This window comes from Phodopus roborovskii, unplaced genomic scaffold (assembly GCF_943737965.1).
Source record: "Phodopus roborovskii unplaced genomic scaffold, PHOROB, whole genome shotgun sequence".
In the NCBI taxonomy this organism is placed as follows: Eukaryota; Metazoa; Chordata; class Mammalia; order Rodentia; family Cricetidae; genus Phodopus; species Phodopus roborovskii.
In genome coordinates this window covers 8,879,272-8,903,100 of record NW_026126459.1, presented here as the reverse complement: position 1 = coordinate 8,903,100, position 23,829 = coordinate 8,879,272, and the positions used below count along the sequence as shown (strand labels likewise).

General features: G+C 50.9%; 1 protein-coding gene across 3 annotated transcripts in view; it reads left to right on the top strand.

Moving 5' to 3' along the window:
* The window catches only part of Phf21b (PHD finger protein 21B), a 64,853-nt gene that overhangs the window by 34,048 nt on the left and 6,976 nt on the right, over positions 1-23,829 (top strand). For all 3 annotated transcript variants that reach the window (XM_051189532.1, XM_051189531.1, XM_051189533.1), the window contains exons 3-8: positions 11,420-11,512; positions 14,587-14,937; positions 15,781-15,912; positions 19,804-19,855; positions 21,182-21,258; positions 23,082-23,136. In XM_051189532.1, coding sequence (XP_051045489.1) covers positions 11,420-11,512; positions 14,587-14,937; positions 15,781-15,912; positions 19,804-19,855; positions 21,182-21,258; positions 23,082-23,136 — 760 coding nt within the window. The remainder of the gene's footprint in view (positions 1-11,419; positions 11,513-14,586; positions 14,938-15,780; positions 15,913-19,803; positions 19,856-21,181; positions 21,259-23,081; positions 23,137-23,829) is intronic.

Sequence of the window (23,829 nt, the reverse complement as noted above, 5' to 3'; positions counted from 1 at the left end):
ACCATAAGGCCGTAGAGATCTTGAGCAAAAGCCTGCTTAGTGTAGCCTTGTATCTTGCTCCCCTACCCCTACTCCCACCGGTGTGTACCGCAGGGCCCACCTTCTGACCTTTGCAAAGTACCTAGCCCACCATGTCCAGTGGTCCAGAACACAGACAGGGCTCAAGATAGTCTAGCCCTAGTGGTCTGCCTCTATCAGGCCCCTGGGGTTGTGGCCTATCCATCGAGTTGTTGCACAGTGCCCCATTCTTGAGCAACACATTTTGTATCCTAGCTTATTGTTAAAAGGACACAGTACTATGATGATGTGGCTCATAGCGGGCAGGAAGAAGATGAGAGATGCTGGTGGTGATGGTGGAAAGGGCCACAGTTCGTGTCTGGAAGATCAAAATGATTCAGGTGGCTAAAGGGTCACACCTGGTCTAATGGGCCAGCTGCATTCTGGGGCCTCTTGTGAAGAGGAGGCATGTGTGGGGTCATTGCCTAGTGACAGCAGTGCACGCTCCTGGCTGAGATCTGGGATTCACTTCTGTGTGTACGCAATGCTGAATTCGTAGGTGGAGAGACTAAGGCTCAGAACATCAAGGACTCAACTGGGCTCCCAGTCTCCTGACTCTGGGTTGGGAGCACTTAGGAAGACAGGACTTTATCTCAGTAACTTTGTCTTCAACACTTGACTTCACCCATCCCTTTGGATCCCATTGGGTTCCTGCTAAATCCCTTCCTGATATCAGCAGTCTCCACAAATGTTCCTGTCACCTATGTCCGAAGTGTATACTGCTCCCTCCCAGAGGTGAAGGGAGCAGACACTGGCCTTGGCTAAGTACACAAAGACCCCACAGCACCTTTGCGTGGTGACTGATAAGTTTGTTCATTCAGCTATTGGCTCTAGAACCTGGAGTGTCTGACCCCTGATCCCCTGTCTTTTCTTCCCATCTTAGATTCATGGGCTCTTGTGTGAAGAATGTAGCTCCCAGAGCACCCACCAGCTCCTGGCCCATCATGTGTCTGTCTCCATGGGGATATCCCTAGCTCCTGTCCTGCCTGAACTATCTTGGGTTTCCTGCTGGGACTTCTTCAGTATTCCTGGCAGAGGACAAGACAAATCTGTGCTGTGTTTGGCACTATGCTGTTCGATGTCCACTCTACAGCTTGTATGCCAGGCTGGGAGCCAGAGTGGGTTTCTAAAGTCCCTTGTCTTCTCTGCCCTGGGCTATCCTCCCCTTCTCTATGGTTTCTGGTACAAATCAGGAAAGCACCGTCCTTGAGGCTACACTGGTGATCAGCAAAGCTGGGGTGTGCACAACTGCAGAACCTCTGTGGACCTCAATACTTACCCTGTGCTACGAGGAAATCCTCGTCCTATTCTTGTTCCACGTCTTCGTCCTGGGACCTCACCCAAGCCCTGGTAGACAAGGTCGGGGCTGTCTATTCCATTCCAATATGTTAGAGCCTCCTGAAGGAGACAGTATTGGGGTTGGCTCCATAGGGTAGGGCTCACCTCATAGGTGCTCCCCCAGCTGCCCCTGGGGCTCTGCCTTTCTAAAAGGGAGATGTAACTAGTGCTTGCCTTCTTAAATGTGTAATTTCTTCTTTGATATATAATTTACATACATTGAAATTCACAGTTCTTAATTGTACCGTCTGATGAGTTTTGACAGCTGTAGGCACGCAGGTAACTCACACCCCCATGGAGATGAGATAGGGAATTTTCCCATCACCTCAGAAAACCCCTTATATGCTGCCTCATCAGCCCAAGAGAAGTAAAAGGAACCGGGACAACTGACTGTAATAATACACTCTGTGTAACCAGCATGTCCCAAATACTATCATTTCCAACATATAATTAATGTTTTAAAATAGTAATGAGATATTTGCTTTTTCCCTCACTTTGAAATAGGATGTGCCTTATACCTGGTGCACAGACCAAGTGCTAGCAGGTGCCAGGTGCTGGGAGGTGAGGACATCTAGGTGGGGTGTCACATTGAGAGGACTCAAGGACAAGAAGTCAGGAGGCCATCAGAGCCCCATAAGGGTCACAGGGGGGAAATGGCAGAGCATCCCCAGCCAGACCTCAGCAGAGAAATGCCATCTAAACAGGACTGGCCGCTGCAGTTTCCCAGTGCTGTCCCCTCCAGGCCCTGCAGGAAGGAGGCTAGGAGAACTCCCCAGGGGTAGCATGAGGGGGCTGCAGCCTCACTCTCAGAGAACATACAGCCGTTACTTCTTTAGAGAAGATAGTCATGTCATACAGAGACTCAAAGTGCCTCCTGCTGCTGGTACTGGGACAGGTCTCTTCCCTTTTCAGTCCAGGTAACTCAGGACTGCATAGCGACAATGGGGTGCTGTGTCGCCTGAGGGCAGCCATGACACTGGAGGTGCAACATCCCTGTGCATGCATGACTGCATAGTCTAGCTTTAAACTTGCATGAGGCCAGGCCTTCCTGCCCCAAAAGGACTGAGCTGAGCAGGGCCACCTTGTACTCAGCTGACACCTGTCCCATCCCATCTCAAAAACTCCCCTTAAAAGCCAGTATGCCCCCATCTTATAAATGGGGAGGTTAAATGGCTTCATCAAAAGCTGCCTCAGCCAGGGTGTCCTACAGCTTCACTCAGGTGACAGCTCAGGTTTTTGGGTCCTTCTGTTGCTAGGTGCATATCAGACTCTGCAGGCAGATACCCTGAGCACATGATGTGGCATGGGGAGTCTGAGTGACTGGTGCAAGCTGTCACAGGTATAGGTGGCAGGCCTCTGAGCCTCATGCCTGTGGCTACTGACAGGCCTGGGGTGGCATATCAGGATAGGTGACTGGACCATCTCCATGACAATGTTTCCCTCCCCAAGAAAGAGTGTTTCTGTGTAGTGCCAGTGTGAGTGTAAACAAATGACCTTTTGTACTGAGCAGGTGCTCCTGGCCAACTCTACATCTCTGCCCTGCTCCTGTCAGGCCTGGATGAAGACAGGGACTACCCCCACTCCCAGGAAGCCCTAGTAAGCCACTGAGCCTGAAGTGCCCTGATATCCTACAGTCTAAGTGGAAGTGAGGGGACCCAGGAGGTATGGGCACCCTGGTGGCTTTGTAGGTGAGATGCTAAGACTAAAGATTTGGCACAAACAGGGGCCTTGAGCCATCAAGACCTGACTCCAGGGCCTCCTGTCCTGCTGTGCCTGTACCCAGAATGCCCTGGTAATGTGACCCCGAGTGTCTTGTGATATACGCTCAACAAGGCAGTGTTGTGACAGAGGGCTCTTCCTGACCCCAACACCCAGAACCTCTGGGCTATCCCTCTGCCTGGGAGGTTCCTGCCCCTTTGTGGTCTAAATTTATCTCCTGATGATACAAATAATCCCTACCTCCTTCTCTCCCCCAGCCACCTTCTCTTCTCCCTCCTTCCTTTTCAACCCCATCTCCCCATGTTTTTGGGTTTTTTTTTTTTTTTTTTTTTTTGAGACAGGATCTCACTCATGAGCCGGGTTACCCTGGGATTCTTTTTAAATTCCTTCACACTCAAACCTCAGCCTCCCAAAGAGCCGGAGTGATAGGCATGTACCATCCTGCTGGACCTCAAGTCCCTCTGCTATCTGTGGAGGTCTCTAAGGAGCACTCCCAAATGACTTAACTGATGGTGACTGTAACTTGTCCTTCCAGAGTATGGAATGGATCCTTATCCTGTACCGGCTCACTGGGTACCAGCTGTAACATCTGTGCCTACAGCTCTCTAGCCTCACTACTGCCTTAAAGGCACAACTGGTTGCCCAACACTACAGACCAAAGGGGCAGGTGGCCCATGGTCAGGGAGGAACCAGCACTTAGAGGAGAACTAACCACAGATGTAGCTCGGGATCATCTGTCCCGTAGGTTACCTGCCACATAGGACCCTGGGACCATCAGGAGGGCCTTGTGGGCATCCTGTGCCACCTTCCTGCTACCTTTATCGGGAATCCCTCCACATTCCTGGCTCCAAACAAACCAGGCACTACTGCTGGTGCCCCTAGGGACCTCAGCTGCACAGTTAATGTGCTCTGAAAGCCCTCCTGTGATGGGCAATGATAGGTCACCTTTGGAGCATGCTGCCTGAGGTTCCATGGCTCTGAACACAGTGGAACAAGTTGACTCCTGCAGGGACATCCCAGCTAACTCCAGCAAAGTGTTGGCTTAGAGCAGAGGTTGTCAACCTGAGGTCTCGACCCCTCTGAGGTCAAATGACCCTTTCACGGGGGTCACCTAAGATCATTGGAAAACACAAATATTTGTATTACAATACATTACAGATATGAAGTAGCATATGGTTGGGGATCACCACAACATGAGGAACTGCATTATAGGATCACAACATTAGGAAGTTTGAGAACCACTGGCCTGGAACCAACCTTCTAGAACGTTCAGGCCTCAGCCAGAGTAGAGTGATGTGTCTCTCAAGCACCAGGCATGGGATGCAATAAGATGAACCTCAACCCCTGTCCAAAGAATAGGGCCAGTGTTTTAAAAGTGAGGTAATGTTGATCACATACATTGAGAGGCACAAGGCTAGGCATGCAATCCAGTAAACTTTAATGAATGTCTCCATCCGTGTAGTCACCACCCAGCCAAGGACCAATAACCACAAAGCTACCACAAGCCCCTTAATGGTAGGCCCTGCATCTCATTAGTCCCAGGCCCTCTTCAGACATAAGTTCGTATAACAGGCTCTCTTTGGGTTTCCCATGGTACCAGGGCATTATGCAAATTAGCTTCAGGAGGATTGCAGGTGACCAGTGAGAGGCATGTCAGCAGTTGCAGGTGAACATTGGATATTCTGAAAGATATGGGGTCTAGCATGCATCCTCATTATGCAACATGTTGTAAGGACACAGACTTGGCTATGCCTTGGGTCTCTGTCAAGGAGCTGATGCAAACACTCAAGCATGGATGCTGGGTGAAATGCACAACACTGATTCCAGGAACACAGGAAGGGGCTGCCCCACCATCCAAGCCACTTCCTCTTTCCCCAGGCTCCAGGGCCATCACTCAGTCCCCCTCATCAATATCTCATGTTGCTATTTGGTCTGGGAACAGAAGGGACAGGGCACTAGCCCCAAAGTCCTTCCATAGAGTTCCAGGTCCCACCCATTCCTCAGGGTCATTCCTGCCCAAGGCTCCAAGCTCTTGTGGGACTGGGCAATTCTCTTAGAGGTCTCCCCTGAGCCTGGGCATTCCCATCAGGAAAACTGAGATAGGTCACAGAGCAGCTGGGCAGGGTGGACAAGAGAGTCCCTCTGGCCTCCTAAGCCCCCTAAACCCATTTCTCTTCCCAAGATGGTTTTCACATCTCAGGGGAGCTGATGGGAATGGAACCCTTTCAGCTGCCATTGTCTTGGTGGCCTGTGTGGCAGAGCTGTGTGGCTTTAGAGGCTTCCATTTGTGTGCAGAAGTTTCCAGAGTGTTTCCCACCGTATGTTTGCCAGGATCCTGTGGTCATGCCCTACCCCCACGATGTCAGTCCCTGATCTTTAGACTGTGGGCCATTTAGGGTGTGCATTTGTACTAAATAGCATAAAATTACATCCTTTCAAGTTAATTAAGCTACTCCACCACTCCGGTGCTGCAGAAAGGGTATTTCCGATGGCAGCAGAGTGTAGTCACTGGTGTTTCTCATGCTGATTGACAGCTGCTCCCTGAAAGGGCCCCTGCAACCCTTGCCCTCACTGACCAAGTCTCAGTCAGGGTCACCAGCTCCACATGCCATGTGCATGGGCAGCTGAGCCATGGTGGCCAGGTGTCACTGTCCTCAGTTACCTTGTTTCTCATAGCTACAGCAAATGACCTCCTTCCCCAGTGGGAAAGACCCAGTTTTCGAAGAGGACTCTTGCTTTGAAGGTATAGTTTAACCATCTAACAGTCCCAGAGAGTCCTGGAGGCCACTAGTGCCCTGTACTGGGGTTATTGTTAGCATTCTGGGGGAGAGCAGGCTGCCCGACAGAGAAAAGCCTCACGGGAAAACTGGCCCCAGCAGGAGAGAATGCAGAAGTCCAAATGGACCCAAGGACTATAGTGTGCCACCCCCATATGCTGCCCTCCCCTGCCTGCCTCGCTAGGCCCTTTCAGCAAGCCAGGGAGGCACTTAGCCGGCATCTAATGGATTAGAAGGGCTGAGAACCCTTATGCACGCAGGGTCTCTGGTCCAGCAGTGATACACCTGCCCCCGCTACATTAGCCGGGACTCTGTCCTTGTTCTGTTACTTTCAGAGTGACCCAACTCCTGGACATGACATTCATGGCCACCACTGATGGAGCCTCTGCATATGTCCCTCCTCCTCCATTACCTTCCTTTGCGACTTGTGACACCCAGAACTCCTGTTCTCCATTCCACTTGTTCCCATGTGCCCCTGTCACTGGCTTCTGTGACCTCCCTTCTGATTCTCATGACCTTCATCTACTGCCCTCTTAGGATATTCTGGCCAATGTAAAGTCCAGCTCAGACAGTGCCTCCTCCAGGAAGCCTTCCTGCTTCCTATCTCCCCATGCTTGTTTTCAGTTGTCCAATCACAGCCATGCTTCAGTTCTCCTCTGCTCAGTGCTCCGAGGGGCAGCAGATGTAGGAGTCCTCCATATTCCCTGCCTTCCTAGCCCATCCCTAACCATCCTGGCTGCATGTCACCAAACTGGATATGGTCCCATGGTGCAGCAGGCAGAATGGAATGTGTGGTTAAAACTCTGAGGATCCTGGCTGAGTCTAGCTAATTCCTCTGGCTGCTGGGAGCTTTTGAACATTCTTGATGATCTTTTCTCCCCACCTAAGGACAGTGGTGCTGTCCCAGCCTTCTTAGATGCAGGTGTTGCAGCACAGTGTATACTCTAGGGGAGTACAGGCCCAGGCTTTCTGTCTTCACCTGGCAGGTCAGCTTTATGGCCCACCTGCCAGTGTGGGTGAACCCCTCACATCTGCACACTTCCTTCCCTCCCTCCCTTCCTCCCATTTGTCACTACATGGCGGCCTTGGTGTATGGCATACATTTGTCTTAGAGGGATCAGGGCCCAGGACAGCAGAGATGTTGGAATGGCCAAGTATACAGATGCCTCCCACCCTCCTCTCTGGTTCTGGTAATGGGAAGCCAGTCCTTGCTCCTCCAACTTGGGGACAAGGCCATAGTGTGACTACACTGTCAGTGGATGGAAATGCACATGCAGGTTGGTGTACCTGGCACTGGTTCTGTCACTGTGTCCTACGTGGCTATGAGCAGTGGGCTGGAGGAGGCAGGTCAGCTACCTGATTTTCCTCGGTATTTGTGAAGCCTTCAGATGGTACCCACCAAGCTTAAGCTAGTGGAGGCTCTATGTCTAGGAAGCAGGAGTGGGGACAATAAGTTGGAGTGCAGGGCCAGGCCCAGAAGCTTGTTCCAGCAGCATCGTTTGGGACTAGCTCTTTCCTGCTGACAGTGATAAAGGCAACCATCGAGTTTCATCTGTGAATAACAAACTGGTTCCCATGACAGTCAAAGCGGTGCTTATGTTATATTAATATTTATTAGCAGCTACTGATGTTGGAGCTCACTCGTTATCTGAGCCACACATCATAGCAGTTCTGTAAGAATGCAGGAAAATAACAACCTAGATGCAATTAAACCGCTGCATTCTTAGGCTGTGTCCACAGAGGCTGGACCACGTGGAGCGGAGGTGAGAAAGCAATCATCCGATGTTCTGCTCCCCCTCTTCTCTGACCCAGCCAGAGGAGGAATGTGCCTCACCTGGGGCATGGGAAGCTGGAATCCCAGCCCAGGAAGCAGGTGTCATCCTAAACAGCTAGGGATCCTCTGGAAAAGCAGAGGTTTGGATATTCTGCCCCTGACATCCTGGAAGGCACACCCAGTGAAGAACCTGGGGCCCAGATCCCAGTGTTCTGTGCCTGGCACCTCCCCTTCAATAGATTGACTGAGGTTATAGGGAACATACTGGAATAGTAAGTGTTCAGGATCCGGTTCCAAGATTTTCCTGCAGGGAAGATGGGGTCCAGGCAAATGTCTAACACCTTTGTTATGTTAGGCCTGGCTCTAAGGGGCAAGCAACAGTTTCTGCCTATGGCACCCATGTCCTCACTGGGTGCACAGTAGCCATGTGATACAACCCAGAGGGGTCAGATGGCCCAAAGGGTGGAAACTGTCATCTATGTGCCTGGTGTGACAGTGTTCCATGGGCCCACTGCACATGTAATGAGTCTGAGCTCTGAAGGGCCAGTCAAATGACCTGACCTCACCCCAGCTGCCTTGGCATACATCCTGACCTCTGCTGCAGATGCAAGGCAAGCTATGGATACTGCCTCGTTAGCTGTATTCGGTACTTTTCTGTTCCTGGGATAGGAGGAGTTTATTTAGTCTTATCGTTGGATTCCCTGAGAGCAGAGTGAAGGCATAGTGGAAGGAGGAAGCTGTGGGCTCTAATCTTGACCTCCAAGCAGGACACAGAGATCTAATGGCATATAAAAATCTCTCAAAGCCTGCCTCTAGTGACACCCCTCTTCCAGCCTAGGCCACACTGCCTAATCCCCAAATAGCACAACCAACTGGGACCAAGTATTCAAATAACAGATGCTATAAGAGACATTCTTATTCAAACCATCACACTGGCCCTGCCTCTCCTCCCTAACCATCCTCAGAACAGACTCTGAGGGGGTTCCTTGTCTCCATCTCCACTTTGTACCACCTCCCCAGGAAGTCGTTAGGGATCTGACCTGGACAAAGACCAGCATCCAGATATTTACATTACACAAATATTTACATTAAAGCTCATAGCAATAGCAAAATTACAATTATGAAGTAGCAATGAAAACAATTTTATGGTTGGAGGGTCACCACAACATGAAGAACTGTATTAAAGGGTCCCCGCATTAGGAAGGTTGAGAACCACTGTAGAAAGGAGAATTTTGGCAGTTACTGTCTGAGCTCTGGGGTCTTACCATATAATAATGCTCTATTTAGCAGTCACTCTGTGTTAACAGTCACTCTCCTGAGCTTTGGGATCTTGTCATATAAACATTTTCATGGAGCTTGGATCCTATGACCTCCAAGCTGTAGTGGCTCTGACCATTGGGCTTCCTGACAGGATGAGAATTCAGCTGTAGGATGTGTTTTTCTGGTGACTGTTAGAACAGGGCAGCCATGGCTATTGGGCCCTCATGAAATCATGGATCTCTGTGCTCTGACATCGTGAGCAGGAGTTATGCCATATGTCCCTGGAAGGCAGCTCAAGGCCACTCACACAGCAGGCATCCCGGCCCCAGCACTCCCAGTCCTGTCTGGATGTAGTGGCGGATGTTGCTATGGTTATCCCCCTCCTGGCCACAAGCATCAGAAAGCTTTCTGCAAAGTGGCCTTGCCAGTGTGGCTTCTAATGTCCAGTGTGCCGCCTGAGGCAGTGCTAGCCACTACCTGGTGGAGGAGAAAGTGAAGAGAAGGTCTTTGGGGGTCTGGGGGAGGACCCCCACACACAGCACATTCAGTCAGCCTTTCCACCCTCACAGGGGCCCTCTTCTTCACCAGTATCCTTTTGTGGCCATTGGGGACACCAGCAGGAAATACTAAGTAACCCATGTAGCTGGTGTCACAGCAAATCTGTGCTCCCTCATTCGGCCCTGCCAAAGCTCACAAGTCAAGTCTCCTTGGCACTTGGAAACATTCACCAAAGAGAAATTTTTCCAAAGTCAGAATAAGCTTCTGCCTCTAAAGATGGAAGGGCCTGCCTGAGCCTGCCTCCTGGCCATGTGCTGGCTTCGCTGCCCTCTCCCAGACTGCCTGTGGGATTGAACTCATACAGGAAAGTTATCTTAGACTTTTATGGCCCCTTTTCCCTCTATTAAAATGCTCAGAGCTATAAATGCCGTCATCAGCAGCTCATTTATCTTGACAGAAGTGCTACTCTAAGTGAGCCAGTCTCTGAAGTGACTGCTTCTGTTGCATCGATAAATTCCAGCATGGAGCAGAGAGGTCAGCCCGCAGATAAAATGCCTTCCCACTTGTTAATGAGCGCTTTATGAGGGTGTGGAAGGATGTAAGCTTCCAGGCTGAGTAGAGCGTACCTACAGTACATGCAGCATCAGCAGGAGATGGGCCATCTGTGATAGGAATGTTCTGAGAGGACTCCCGCCACGTCCAGAAGCAACAAGATACTGGTACCCTGCTTGGCAATATTTGCTACTGACTTTCCAGGAGCATCGAGACGGGGTGTATACACTGAACTGTCAGGTCTCTGGTGTTCCAGGCAATGGGTCCTATAGTACAGTTCAGAACCTGTCTTCATCTGACTCACAGGACGCTGTACTTAAAGGCATCTTATATTTAGTACCCTCTGAAGAACAGCTGGGCATCCCAATCTCTGCAGTGGTCACATGGCTATGGGGTTGGATGGAGTTGTCCAGGTTGAAGCATCTGCCAGGCTCTGTTGTGCAGACCTCCCACAGCCTGCAAGATACCCCCCTCCCTTCCCATCCCAGCTAGCTGTGTCTTTTGGTAACTTAGAATCAAGCCGAGTGGGAGCAACGCTGTCCCTGTTGTTGCCCCTCTGGAAGCTCTGGGTCTCTGTCCAACCTCAGCCATTTGTCACTCTCCTGCCTTCCCATCCCTTTACCTCCCTGAGTGTAAGTCACTAAGGTGACAGACAGGAGCTGCCTCTGTTGTAGTCAGGAAAGAGGGCTGAACAGAAATGAAGGCTTGGGGCCACAGGCATTGGTGTTTATAGGACAGAGACAGCCAGAGATGAGGGGTCTCCATGGAAACAGTACACCAGGGTGTTTTAGACAGGGTCTCTCTGTGTAACTCTGACTGTTCTGGAACTCCCTAGTGCTGAGAGTAAAATTGTGTACTATGCCTGGCAGACCTAGCATTTGGGAGGTGGGGGTAGGAAGTTCAAAGTCATCCCCATATGGCAAATGCAAGGCCAATCAGAAATACATCTGATGCCAGGTGTTGGTAGCACACGCCTTTAGTCCCAGCACTCAGGAGGCAGAGGCAAGTGGATCTCTGTGAGTTTGAGGCAAGCCTGGTCTACAGAGCTAGTTCCAGGACAGGTTCCAAAACAATACAGAGAAACCCTGCCTCAAAAAAACAAAAAAAAAAAAAAAATAGGAAGAAAGAAAGAAAGAAAGAAAGAAAGAAAGAAAGAAAGAAAGAAAGGAAGGAAGGAAGAAAGGAAGAAAGGAAGAAAGGAAGGAAGGAAGAAACTTCACTTTAAGAGGGAAGCCAGCATACAATAAGGTTGACTATTTTCTGGACAGTGTTTTCCATTTTCTTTCCCTTTAGTTTCCAGTTTTTCTTAAACAATGTTAGACTACTTCTGTGATTTATAAAACAAAAGAACAGTATCATATGTAGAGCAAGAACAGAGTTTGCCCTTCCTGAGCCCATGGTCCCAGGCTGCTGGTCTCTGACGGTGGCACTTACTGTCTTTTAGGCTTTGGGTACCACCACTGCAGTGCCTGTCATAGGTCCTCAGGTCAGCTCCCTGCAGAGGTTGGCCGGGCAAGGAGCAGCAGTGCTACCTCAGGTAAGCGTCTGTGTGTCCTGTGTCTGTCCCCAGCGCCTCAGAGCTGCCTCTGGGTCCCTCCTTTAGGCAGTGCCTACCCTCCTCCATCCTGTCTGTCCCATTCATTGAGGGAAACATTTGGTTCACAGTTTTCACCGTGAGGACTCTGGTTTTTCAAACAGTGAGAAATTGTGAAACCCTTGAGTGGGCCATGACCAGAAATTTTTGTAAAGGAATTAAGTATGGCCAGCATCAACCAGAGTAGCTACTGTCAGGCATACTCAAAGCTTTTCTATGCTGGCTCACAAAATATACACGTGGTGTATATTTTGATTTTGAGTCTGTCAGAGGGTCTGAAGAGCTCTATAGTTAACACCTTTTCTGATAAGTGGTGCAGGGTGTAGGCCCTGGGTACCAGCCTAGATCCACAGATGGACTCCATGCCCTGGACAAGTCACCCAGCCTTTCACCTTCTTGGATAGAAGGCTTCTCCCTCAGAGGGCCAGATGGCTCTCTACTGTGTCTTTGGCCCTGGTAGTCACAGGGAGAACTTATAACTGCACCAGTACGTAGCAGACACCTAGACCCTAGGAATTATTGCCTAGTGCCTTTAGTATTAATGGCTCAGCTTTGGTGAGCGCCTGCTCTGTGTACCATACCTATGAGGCCACTAACTGGCTTGGAGCTATGAGACCGAACAGATGCCCCTGGCTGAAAAATAAAGGGAAATAGGTGCCCTGGGCTCTTGTCCATGAGGTAAAGCACACCCCAAGCTCCCACCTTTTCCAAAATCCAAAGGACCTTGCCCCTAAGAGGACCCAAGTCTCAAGGAACTCTCAGGGGGTTATGAAGGGCTGATGGGAGCTGTGAGGTGGCCTGTCCCAAGCTGAGGTCCACAAAGGTCTCGTGGGGTAGGGATATTGTGGACCAAAGTTGGGGGTGAGCCCCATGAGGAAGGTGCGCATTGAGAAGGCCAGAGTTTCCCCCTGAGGGGAGGTGAGAGTGGGCAGAGTTGAGGGTCGTGGCTTCAGATATATATCAGGCCACAGTGTTGTCCTTGTCTGCTGGCAGTGGACCACTCCACAAGGCTTTTGGGGTTCTACTAGGCAAGGGAACGGCTCAAGGGGCTCTGCCAAAGTCCATGGTGTTTCCTCTGGGGCTTTTGCTCCCCAGGCAGCCCTCCCTTTGTTCTCCACACTGCTCCCTCCCATCACCACGGAAGCACAGGCAGGCAACTGACAGGCATCCTGTCCCACGTGTTCTCCCCCTACTCCCTCTGCGCGGCTGCCCAGCCTCTTCTTGCCTGCAGCTCCTGGGTTTCTTGCCTCTCATTCAGCCCTCACTGTCTCATCCTAGTTCCTCTGCCCCTGCCTTGGGTTTGCTGACTGAGAGGTGCCTAGTGCATACCTAGGCTCATCCTGATGGCCTGGGAAGCTTGAAGGGGTAGAAGCAGACCCTGACTGAGGCCGTTCCATGGGGATCTGATGGTTTGGGGTCTCCACATAGCTGTGGGGAACATCATATGTTCCAAGGTCCCCAAACCTTTCCTTGGGGTGGACGGCCTGCATTTGAACCTGGCTAAACTGTCCTCAGTATCTAGCACCTGCTGCATGGCTATTCCCATGTTTGGTCTCAGTTAGGGACTGTCATCTGGCCAGTGTTACAGTGAAGGTGACCCGGAAGGAGCCAGCAGAGTGACATCTTTCCAACAATCCTAGGACATCATCTTCCCCAACTGGTCCTCCTCAGAGGCAGAGAACAGGTTGTCCCCAGCCAGCACTAGCCATCTGCAGCTAAGGGGTGGAGGGGGAAGGACTCTTCCCTCATTTTCTCGTCATGCGTGTGGCACTGTGCCCAGTGTCTGGAGACTGAGCCTGACACTGGACAAGGACAGAACAGCAGACTCACCTCAGCCAGGCTGGACACATTACCCACATTACACATGGCCTCCAAGATGGGGAGGGCCTGGTTTGGTTTGATCAGGGCCCACTGGTCTAAAAGATAGGAAGGCCATCAGAATGGAGGGCCAGCTTGTATCAGGCAGTAGAGGATCTCACAGCCATGATGCTTGCTGACCACAACACACTGAGTCTTGGTGACGTTCCTAAGAGTCAGGGTCCAGCAGGATCTCCCCAATGTCACTAGAGTAGAGCAAGGGAGAGCGGAAGGGCCAGCACACAGCTTCAGCAGTCCTGGCCCAGGCCCCTCTCCCCTCCGGACAATGATATCATTAATGACAATGATATCATTACTACCATTCTCCTCCAGGAATCCTCGTCTGGCTTTGCCTCAGTTTCCCTCCATGGAATGGCCAGGACACTCTCCCCAAGGCTTCAGTGGAATTCAAACCATGCCCCTCCCTCCTTAAGTCTCATTTTTGTCAACTCACCTGGGGTATCTGGGTGTAGAGTGACCTCACTTGAGATGAGAACAGGAGTCTGCAGCTCCTGACAAGTGGGTTCCATCACCCCCAGTGCACAGGTGAAGACATTAAGCGGTGTCTCCAAGACCACCCACATCCCCTAAGATCCAGGACTGGCCACTCAAGCTTACTGGAGCCATAGTCTCCACTGTGTGGTGACTGCCCATGTCCCACTTCCATGTGTATGGACTCTTTGGAGTGACTGTGCCCAAGGCCCAAAGGCTACCACTGCGTCTGTCAGGGGCTTGCAGGAGTGAGCCCTATGACTTACCTGGTCCTGCCCAAGGGTTGTGATCCAGCACCTGTGACACAGTGGGCTTTGTATGTGGACTTGGTGTATGAAGATGCACTCTCCCAGCCTCTCCCTTTGTCCCTCACAGTTTTGACTAGAATGGACTATATAGCCTGGAGCAGCTTCATCTGAGCCCAGAGGTGGATGAGTGGGTAGGGATCAATAAAGCATTGTATAGCCAAGCAAGGAAGAAGGTGGATAGAGTAGCCATAGCCTTGGGGTCAAGGTCCTGATTGCTTGGGAGACTTAGAGCGGGGTCATAGAGGGTTACTTCCCCTCTAATTAGGACTCAGCCTGTCTGCTTGAGGCTTGCCCACTGCTTTGCCTTCATCACGAGCTTGTATCTGTCTGTCTGACCATACACTGGTCCCTTCCTCCCAGGTTAGGCCAAAGACTCTGATTCCAGACAGCCTCCCTGTCACCCCGGGCAGGGACCGGCCACCCAAGCAGCCCCCAACATTCCAAAAGGCCACTGTGGTCAGCATCAAGAACCCCAGTCCAGCCCTCCCCACTGCCAACAACACCGTCAACCATGTGCCAACACCCAGCAGCCAGGCCCAGGCCCTCACCGAGCCCACCACCATCACCTCACCCCTGAGCAGTGCTGGGGTGGCCTATGCCATCATCTCCACCTCTCCCAGCAATGCTGCCACCATCACCCCTAGCACCACTGTGCCCGTGGCCAGCGACAGCATCAAAGTGCAGCCCCTCCTCATCAGTGCCGATAAAAAGGTAAGTGGCCACCAGAAGCCCCAAGAGGATGTGTTGCATGTGAAGACTCATGTGGGGGGCCAGAAAATGAAGGGAAAGATTCGGGTGAGAGTGTGGAGGGGCCGTGAACCAATGACCAGCAGAATGAATTAGTGTGAATGGACAGGAGGTGTGAGCGATGAGTGTGTGAAGCAACATGAACACATGGCTGAGGGTTCAGGTCTGTAGGAATGAAGAGAGGTGAATGAATGAATGGTAGCATGATCGATTTCCTATGAGGAATTTAGTTTTAATGCTAAAACTAACATTATATCCCTAGATATACTGTCCTAATCCCTAACATTATGTCCTCTAGAGTGCTCTAAAGATTGCCCTGTTTTCCCTTTAAGAATCTTTCCCTCTTTCCCTACTCTCTTGCCTGTAGCTGATGTTTTTCCATTTCCCTAGGCAACTCCAAATCATCCTAGTCCCTCTGCCTCCCAACCTGATGTCTCAGGCAGGGGAAGCAGCTGAATGCTCCCAAGCTCAGTAGCCTACATTTGAGCTGAGAGTAAAGAGTTAGCGCCCCCTGGAGGCTGGCATTGCCAGTGTGTTCCCTGAGGCTCAGAGTAGTCTCTGAAGCTACATAGCCAGGGAGCAGTAAGATTTGCACTCAGGCCTGCTTGCTTTGTAAACTTGATCATCTCCCACACAGATGCGCTCATGGAAATGGGGGGTGGGGAATATTTGGAAGCAAGGCCCTGGACACAGGGCAGCCTCCTGGTTCCTCTGTGATATACCTCTCAGGACCTACCTGACTCCTAGCTGCTCCCTGCCCCTCCCTTCCTGAGCCCCTGCCCCTCTCATCCTTCCTGTGTCTTCCAGGTCATCATCATTCAACCTCAAGTGCAGACACAGCCCGAGAGTTCAGCAGAGCCCCGGCCACCCACGGAGGAGCCATCTCAGGGAGCTCAGGCCACCAAGGAAGATCAACCCCCCAGCCAGGAGAATCCAGAGGTAGTGTGGCCCGCTTGAGGGCCCAACCCCTTCTTGGCTTTATGACAAGGCTCTTTGCAGGGTTGGGACAGCTTCATTAGGAAGATCTTGACTGGTTGTAACCAGCACAGTGGAAGCTGCCAAAGCAGCAGTGAACTGAGTCTGCTCCCTCTGTTCTCCAGGCTGTGCAGGCAGGGTAGGACCATGGTCAGCACGGTTCTAGCACCTTGCTGCCTGTCTGAGTGTCAACAATACTGTGTCCTGTGCAATGATTTGTCTACAGACAGGAGTGATAAGACCTGGGTTGCTGGAGGATTCTGAGTTGAACCACTGGATCGGGGACATTATCTACCTTCCAGGGATCCCTGACTGTGAGCCTTGTTCCTCTCAGGACTAAGTCCAGAAAGGGATATTTCCCCACCTTGGGCAGCATGTGGCTCCTGCCTCTGCTTCCAGTTTGTATCCAATCCTGAAAGCTTGAGGGTTACAGAGCAAGGCCAACAGCACTGGAGAACTCAGATGTCCTAAGAACTTTCTAGAAGTTACACCTGACACCCCTCCTCTCATTCCCTAGAGGAAGATGGATAAATTGAGTCATTCTAACTGTTAAGTTGCAGTCATCTGCAGTCATAGAGCAGGGCCAACAACCTGGCTTTGTTGGGTATTTGCCCCATGCTGGTGCTATACTCTCAGCCCCGCCTCATGGAGAACATCTCTGCTCTGCTGTGGTCTTCTCCATATGACTCTTCTCACTCAGATAGTGGTGAACCCTCATTAGTCTTACAAGGGTCCAGTAAGCATGGTCCCTACCAGGTGCCCTGCCCACAGCTGGTCCCAAAGACATCACTTGCTTTTCTGAGCCTGTCCTCCTTATCATTCACACTAGGATCTTCTCCCTACACACTCTGTGCTGTGAGCAAGGGACTCGGGATGGGCAGATGTAGTCTTTGTCCTGGGGAGCTCCGTTCTGAGGGCAGAGACGAATCTGGCTACAAAGGCTGCCAAAATGGGGGTTAAGAAACTTCCAACACGCTGTGAGCTATGGGACAAAGGACAGAGGGAGGCTATTTGGGAGGATGAAGGGAGCTTTGCATAAATAGGGGTATGATGACATAGGTCAAAGGAATGCCAGAGACTAGAGGCAAAGGGCAGGCAGAGGGTACTGTGTGAGCAGTAGTAGAAAGTAGGAAAGGACTGAGCACTTTCAGACAGGTGAGCTGGGCTGCGGATAGCAGGTGGCTTAGTAATAGAGGGTCAGCCCTAAACAGGCAGATGGCAGACCTGATTTCAGAAGACTTAAAAGCAGGCAGCCAGGATAGGATTTTAATCCTTCAATGTCAGAGCCAGGGAGTATCTAGGCAAAAGAGTGATTTGATTATTGCCTTTGCACATGTGCAGTAGACCTTTAGGGGCTGAAGAGGCAACGGAGTTTGTCTAACATGCGCAAAGCCCTGGGGTTGCTAAAAACCCACAATACTGTATACACTGGGCATGGTGGTGCCCACCTCTAATCCTAGCCCAACGGGTGGAGGCAGGAGGACTTGTTCAGGGTCATCCTTGGCTACATAATAAGTTGGAGTCCAGCTTGGGCTACATGAGACCCAGCACATCCAGCCCACCCCCAAATAAATAATGAGTGAATGGATGAATATGATCACTGGGTTGCCTGTGTGGAACATGAAGCTGCTATGTGGGCCACATCTCCAGGACCCCAGCCCACGGTCCTATTGGGTCCAGCCTGTGGCAGTGTCTGAGCTCCACATGTTTACATGGTAAGGCTCTGGCTAGCTTGTCGCCTATAGTATTCTCCTGCACCTGTCTCTCCTGTCTTAAGGTTTTCAGCATTCTCCACATTCAGGAAGTTTCTCTGGATGGCATCTCTTTGTTCTCTCAAAGTGCATCTTAGTCAATTATTGAGCATTTTTACAATTAGTATAATTATATCTAACTGTGTAATTAGTGTAAATATTCATAATGACTTTAACAGAACAGTCAAAACACTCCCTGGTGTAGAAGTCCTTGTTAAAGTGAGAATTGGACAGTATAGGCCTGCTTCAAGAGGGGGTGTGCCAATCAGGACACAAGCAGCAGCCCCCAGGCATCTCACTGGCCCAAGTGGAAACCCCGGCCATTACAGGACATGGGTTCTGCTTTTTGTATGGTCCTTGGGACAGAGCTCCACTCCACCCTGGAGCTGTTATACAGCCCCAGCCTTCTTTAGCTTCCTCTTTTGAAACTTGGTGTCACTACATTTGCTAAGGTTGGACTCAGTGTAGCCCAGGAAGGCCTTGAATTTGTTTTATTCTTGTCCCAGGATTACAGGCCTGTGTCATGAAGCTAGGCCTGGACATCAGTTTTTTTTGTAAAGGAACAAAGACAGCTAGTGATGAGGCCAGCCAGAAGAGTGCTCAAACAGCAGGGACTAAGTGTGGCCAGCAACTCAGAACAATACCTGGCACTTTGAGAGGGGTATTTCAGAGGCAATTGTGAAGGGTGTGTGCACAGGATGGAGGGTTCACACAGCCTCTGCTCACTGTAGAAGGAGCCCTACATGGTTAGATATGTCCTCACAGCAGTAGCCTGAGTGCCCAAAACTGCAGGGAGCCTGCATGTGTACACAGGTTGGAAGTAGTCTCCAGCAGAGCCAGGGCATGCCCAGGCTACCCAGCCCTGCAGTTGGGAACCAGAGATGCCACCTCCACTGTGGCCAGCTGAGTCTGGACAGGGTGGGCTGCAGCCAAGCTTCTCAGGACAGCACTGCAGACATCAGCCACTCTGCCAGGGGTTACGTCTGACTTCCTCACTCATAGGTCTCAAACTTTCTGCAAAAAGGTGACAGGTGTGAGAAGCCCCCATTACTTGACATCCATGAAACTCTAAGCCTGGCTCATCTCCCCCATCAAAGTCCTTATACTTCCAAGAGATTCCAAAAGGCCAGCAAAGCTGGGTTGGGCCTGTGTTGCTTACCCTACCCCCCTATGGCTTCCAGGAGCTCCTAACTCAGTCTGTAAGTCTGTATCCTCAGGTTCCATGCCCACAGAAACAAAAATATCAAGAGAGAGATGGGGGGGGGGGGTTCTGGAGAGTTCAAAAATCAGTGCTTGGATTTGCTGCACGACAAGCACAGCCCAGAATCCTATCACTGAAGTGTGGGCACATCCGACTGGAATGCTGTTTCACAGATCTTCATTCTCCCTAACTTCCTGCATCTCCTCCACCATGACTGTTGCACACAGGCATTTCTCCTGTCTTTATTCCCTAGACAGCACAGTGAAACAATGACTTATATGCGGTTTCTGTCACATCAGGCATTACAGGCTATATAGAAGTGGTTCAAAGTATTCAAGAGGGTGTGCGTAGGATTTGTGTAGACACTGTGCTGTCCTGTATAAGGGACTCCGCTCAGGGCCGGGATAGTGTGCACCTTACAGGACTCTGTCTTCCATGCTGCTCCCCCTATCATTCCTTCTTGTTTACTCAGGCATCTGTGCTGAACATGCACACTGCAGAGCCCACTCCAAGGTCAGAATGGTTTGGGAAGTGGCACCCATCTGTCTGTCTGTTCTTCCTCTGCCGGAGCCTCCTGAAGGCTGAGGTCACCCTCCTCACTCCTCAGGTTGCACCTGCCATCTTGCCAGCCCTGTGTTGTTAGTTTTTAAAGTGTATTTGAGGAATGTGTTAGCCATCCCCGTCACAGGCCCCTAGCTGCTCTCAGGAGCCCCCTACACTGATGTTGGATGGTCTCTGGGTATCTGGATTCTCCAAGTTTACTGGGAACAACTTTAGTGTCTGGAGCAGTGTCCTCATGACGGCACCCCCAGGTTTTGTCCTGTGGGTCACAGCCTAGGTCTTGGCTGACTCAAGTGAGAATCGGTAACTGTGTTAATGCCTTTCTATCCCTTTTCTTCTCAGAAAATTGCCTTCATGGTAGCTCTAGGCCTGGTCACAACAGAACACCTGGAAGGTAATGATGGGGACAGTGGGTGGAGTGTGGTAGGTGGGGCTTGGTGGGGACCTAAATAGAAGCAGAAGCCTTCAGGGTACCCCAGGTCATGGTTGTGAACTATCCAGATGTGAGGCTCCTAGGAACCCAGCCCCAGGTAATGGAGTCACAGTCATAAGATAAGCCAGTGAAACTTTTGATTTTACTTATCCCATGACAGTGGCACTGTCATGTTCTTGTGGAGGGACCTGTCCCCACTCTAGAGGCCACACAGTGAAGTAACAGAGGTCATTTCCAATCCTGTATTCATGAACCCATGAGAGCTGATATTTCTTTACTTCTTTGGTGTCTGGTCCGCTCTGAACCTGTTTCTTCATCTCCAGAATAAGGGAAACCTTATTCTTAAGTTTGTTGGGTTTCTGGGGGGAGTGAGGAAATAGCACTTTCCCTTATATGCAATTGGTCCTCACTTTGAAAACCTCTCTTCATGATCTGGGATCCCACAGTATTTATTTGGACCCTGGTCTCTTCTACAAAGGCCGTGGTGCCTCACAGGGAGCACACAGAGTGACACTGTGCGGTCAGGAGGAAGCTGACAGAGATGAAGAATGGGCCCCCCAGGCGGCTATATGGGGAGGCAGAGCAAGTCACAACATACATAGAGACAAGAGGGAAAGCAGGAGGGTCAGTGTGCACAGGCCAGAGACTGATGGGCCCCACAAGCTGTGCCTGGCTGAGCAGAACCAGGGTCTCTGCTGCTGCTGCTGCTGCTGCTGCTGCTGCTATCCAGTCACCGGTGCTGTCTTAGTCACTTCCACTGCTGTGAAGAGACCCTATGACCAAGATAACTCTTATAAAAGAAAGCATTTAATTGGGGGCTCACTTACAGTTTCAGAAGCTCAGTCCATTATCATCATGGCAGGGAGCATGACAGCAGGCAGACATGGTGGAGAAGCAGCTGGGAGCTATGTCCTGATCCACAAACAGAAAGAGAGAGAGAACCTGGGTCTAGCATAGGCTTTTGAAACCTTAAACCCACTCCGAGTGACATACTTCCGCCAACAAGGTTACATCCACTCCAATGAGGCCACACCTCCTAATCCTTCTAATCCTTTCAAAAGTTCTGCTCCCTAGTGACTCAAATATATGAGTCTATGGGGATACTCTTTTATTCAAACTACCACAGGGCCTTATGCTGAGGAGTGTGTCCCTGTCCCCTCATCCTCCTACCTGATACTCACCCTTAGGCCACCAGAGCCATGCTATAAGTAGCTCCTGAAGGCTCTGGCCTGCCCTGACCCACTGGGCAACAAGCCTGTGACTGCTGTGTCTGCCTTTCCTTTCTAGAAATCCAGAGCAAGCGTCAGGAGCGAAAGAGGAGGAGCACGGCTAACCCGGCCTATAGCGGCTTCCTGGAGACCGAGGTGGGACTCTTGGGCACCACCACTGGGGTTGGGAGAATAGTGAAGAGCCTCGTGAGCCCCTCCCACTCCTTTGATGAACAGTTAATGGGTCAAGAAGAGTCCGTGGAACCTCTGCCAGCTTTTTTACTGACTTCTTGCCCGTCCTTCCTAGCCAGAACCATTCAAATGAAACAAGGCATGTACTCTCACTGAGTGTACTAATCTGTAACACAACAGTCAAGGAGCTGAGACAAGAGGATTTTTAGCCCCAGGCCAGCCTGGGTTACCTAGTAAAATCCTGTCATAAAACAGAGCTGTCTGTTGGAGTCCTAGCAGCGGCTACTCTGAGTATCAAACACACCTGCTGACCACAGGTAGCACTGTGTCCCTCATGAGACTACTGTGATAGGCTCGTGTGCAAAGCCCAAGGCAGGCTACTCTCCGATGCATCACATCCCAGAGCCCACTGTGGCTTGCCCTTCACCTGTGAGGCTCCCGTGGGTTTCTCTGAAGAACTTTAGTATCTCAGGCTTGTGCTCTCTCAACCCCTGATGGCAGCAAGTGCTCCAAAAGGCTGAGCTACTTCTCCAAGCCCCACTTCGCCTCTCTAGGATGTGGGTTCCAAATCCATCTCTTATGAACTTGAATTTAGCTGGGGAAGGGAGCCCTTGCAGGGAGCATGTTCAGCTCCAGTCCCACAGTTTCCTGTCCAGGAGAGGAGTGGACCCCAGCCCTGTCCACCATCTGTCTCTTTCCCCACTCCTGTTGTAGAAGGTGCTCACTCTTGAATACATCCCATTCTCTTCTCTGGTTCAGTGAGTAACCCCTTTCACACGAACATCAGTGGCTAAGGGTGTTGCTCAGTTGGTGGAGTGCTTGCCTGATATCCACTAGGTTCTGAGTTCAGTCTTCCCCAGCACTGCTTAAACTGAGCGTGGTGACATATACTTGTAACCCCAGCACTTGGGAAGTGGCCGGATCAGGAGTTCAGGGTCTTCCTTGGTTACATAGAGAGTTCAAGGCTAGCCTGGGCTACATGAAACTCTGATTTAAAAATAAATGAAGGAAGGAAGAACTTCAAGTTGTTTTTAGCCTCCAACCAAGAACACATCCTGCCACCAGGGCCTCAGACCTGTGGTTATTAAGAAACTGCCCCCTATGCTCTGGGCAATAGAACTTACTCAACAAGCCCTATGTCTACAGCCAGAGCCATGGGACTTCCATAGCCACTCAGTCAGGGAACTGAGATTGGAATGTAAAAATTAAGTTAATGAAAAAATTAAAAACAAACAAACAAGAACCTCTGTGACTCTTGAGCCTTAGACAAGCATGCAAGCTAAGAGCAGTCCTTTCCCAGTCCTTTCCTTGCCCTTGAATACAGTTTGGCTAGCTTCTGCCATTCTCCTGGGGTGTAGGGAAGCCTCTGCTGCTGCCAGGTTTGGGCCACATACCAGGAGGTGAAGTTGGGGCAGGGACAGTCCATACACCTCCTGGCTGTAGAAGCAGAAAAAGATCAGAGGGCAGGTGGAAGGAAAGTGCTGGCTTTGTCCCTAACCTATCATGTTTGGGGACTGTCCTGCCCAAGACAACATGGCATGGAGATTCCAGGACCTTAGAAGAACCCAGCCTTTGTAGACTGCCCCTCTGCCCCTGGGCCCTGGTATCAGGTTTTTTTGTTGTTTTGTTGTTGTTGTTTGTTTTTTTGTTTTGTTTTCTCCCCATGTCTTCTGCATAGGGTGTCTGCCCAATGTCTGGGCTGTCCCAGAGGGTCCCAGTCAGGTCATTGTAGTGACATAAGAGTACACACACGAGCGATTCTTTGGTTCTGCTTTTTGTCCCTACAGAGGAAGCGGCTGGCCTCCAGCTATCTCCACAACCCCCTGTTCCTCACAGCACGAGGTGAGTGCCAGCCAGAGCCACAGCTTCCATGGACCCACACCCCTCCCTAAGCTTGGCCTCACCACTGTTCTCTGGGACTTCATATACCTCTGCCTTCGAGGCTACTTGGCGGGGAGAGCTGCTGGGATCTTCTCCATCTCATTAGATACAGACACTACAGACAATAGGAACATGCTTCTCACCAGAGTTACACCTGTGCTGAGTGTCCAATTCAGAGAACCCAGCTGAAAGTCGCTGTGGTAGGGTATCCCACCAAAGGGCTGAGATGGGATGGCATGAGGGCATATGTAAAGGATGGGTCTACTTCCCTGCCCCTCCATCTGCAGCCTGAGTATAAGCCCAGTGCTGTGTGTTCAGCCATATTGCCTGCTACTAGACAGCTCTGGAGAGAGCAGGCACTCATCTCCCAGCTGGGCTGGGGCTCATTCTAATCCTGCCCTCTCTCCTGGGCTGGCTCTGGGCAGTTGGACAGCCACAGCTAATCTAGGAGCACTGGGTGCTGGGCCCAGTTCTGACAGGCAGGGACATACATCCCCAACTTTCAGTAGGGCCCTTTCTCCTGTGCCAACTATCCTCTGTGGCTGGGAGCTACTTGTCCCTGTTATCGTAGTACTCAGGAAGCTGAGGCAGAAGGATTGCTGTCAGTTTTCGGCCAACCTGACCTACCAAAAGACTTTGTCTCAGAAGCAAAGA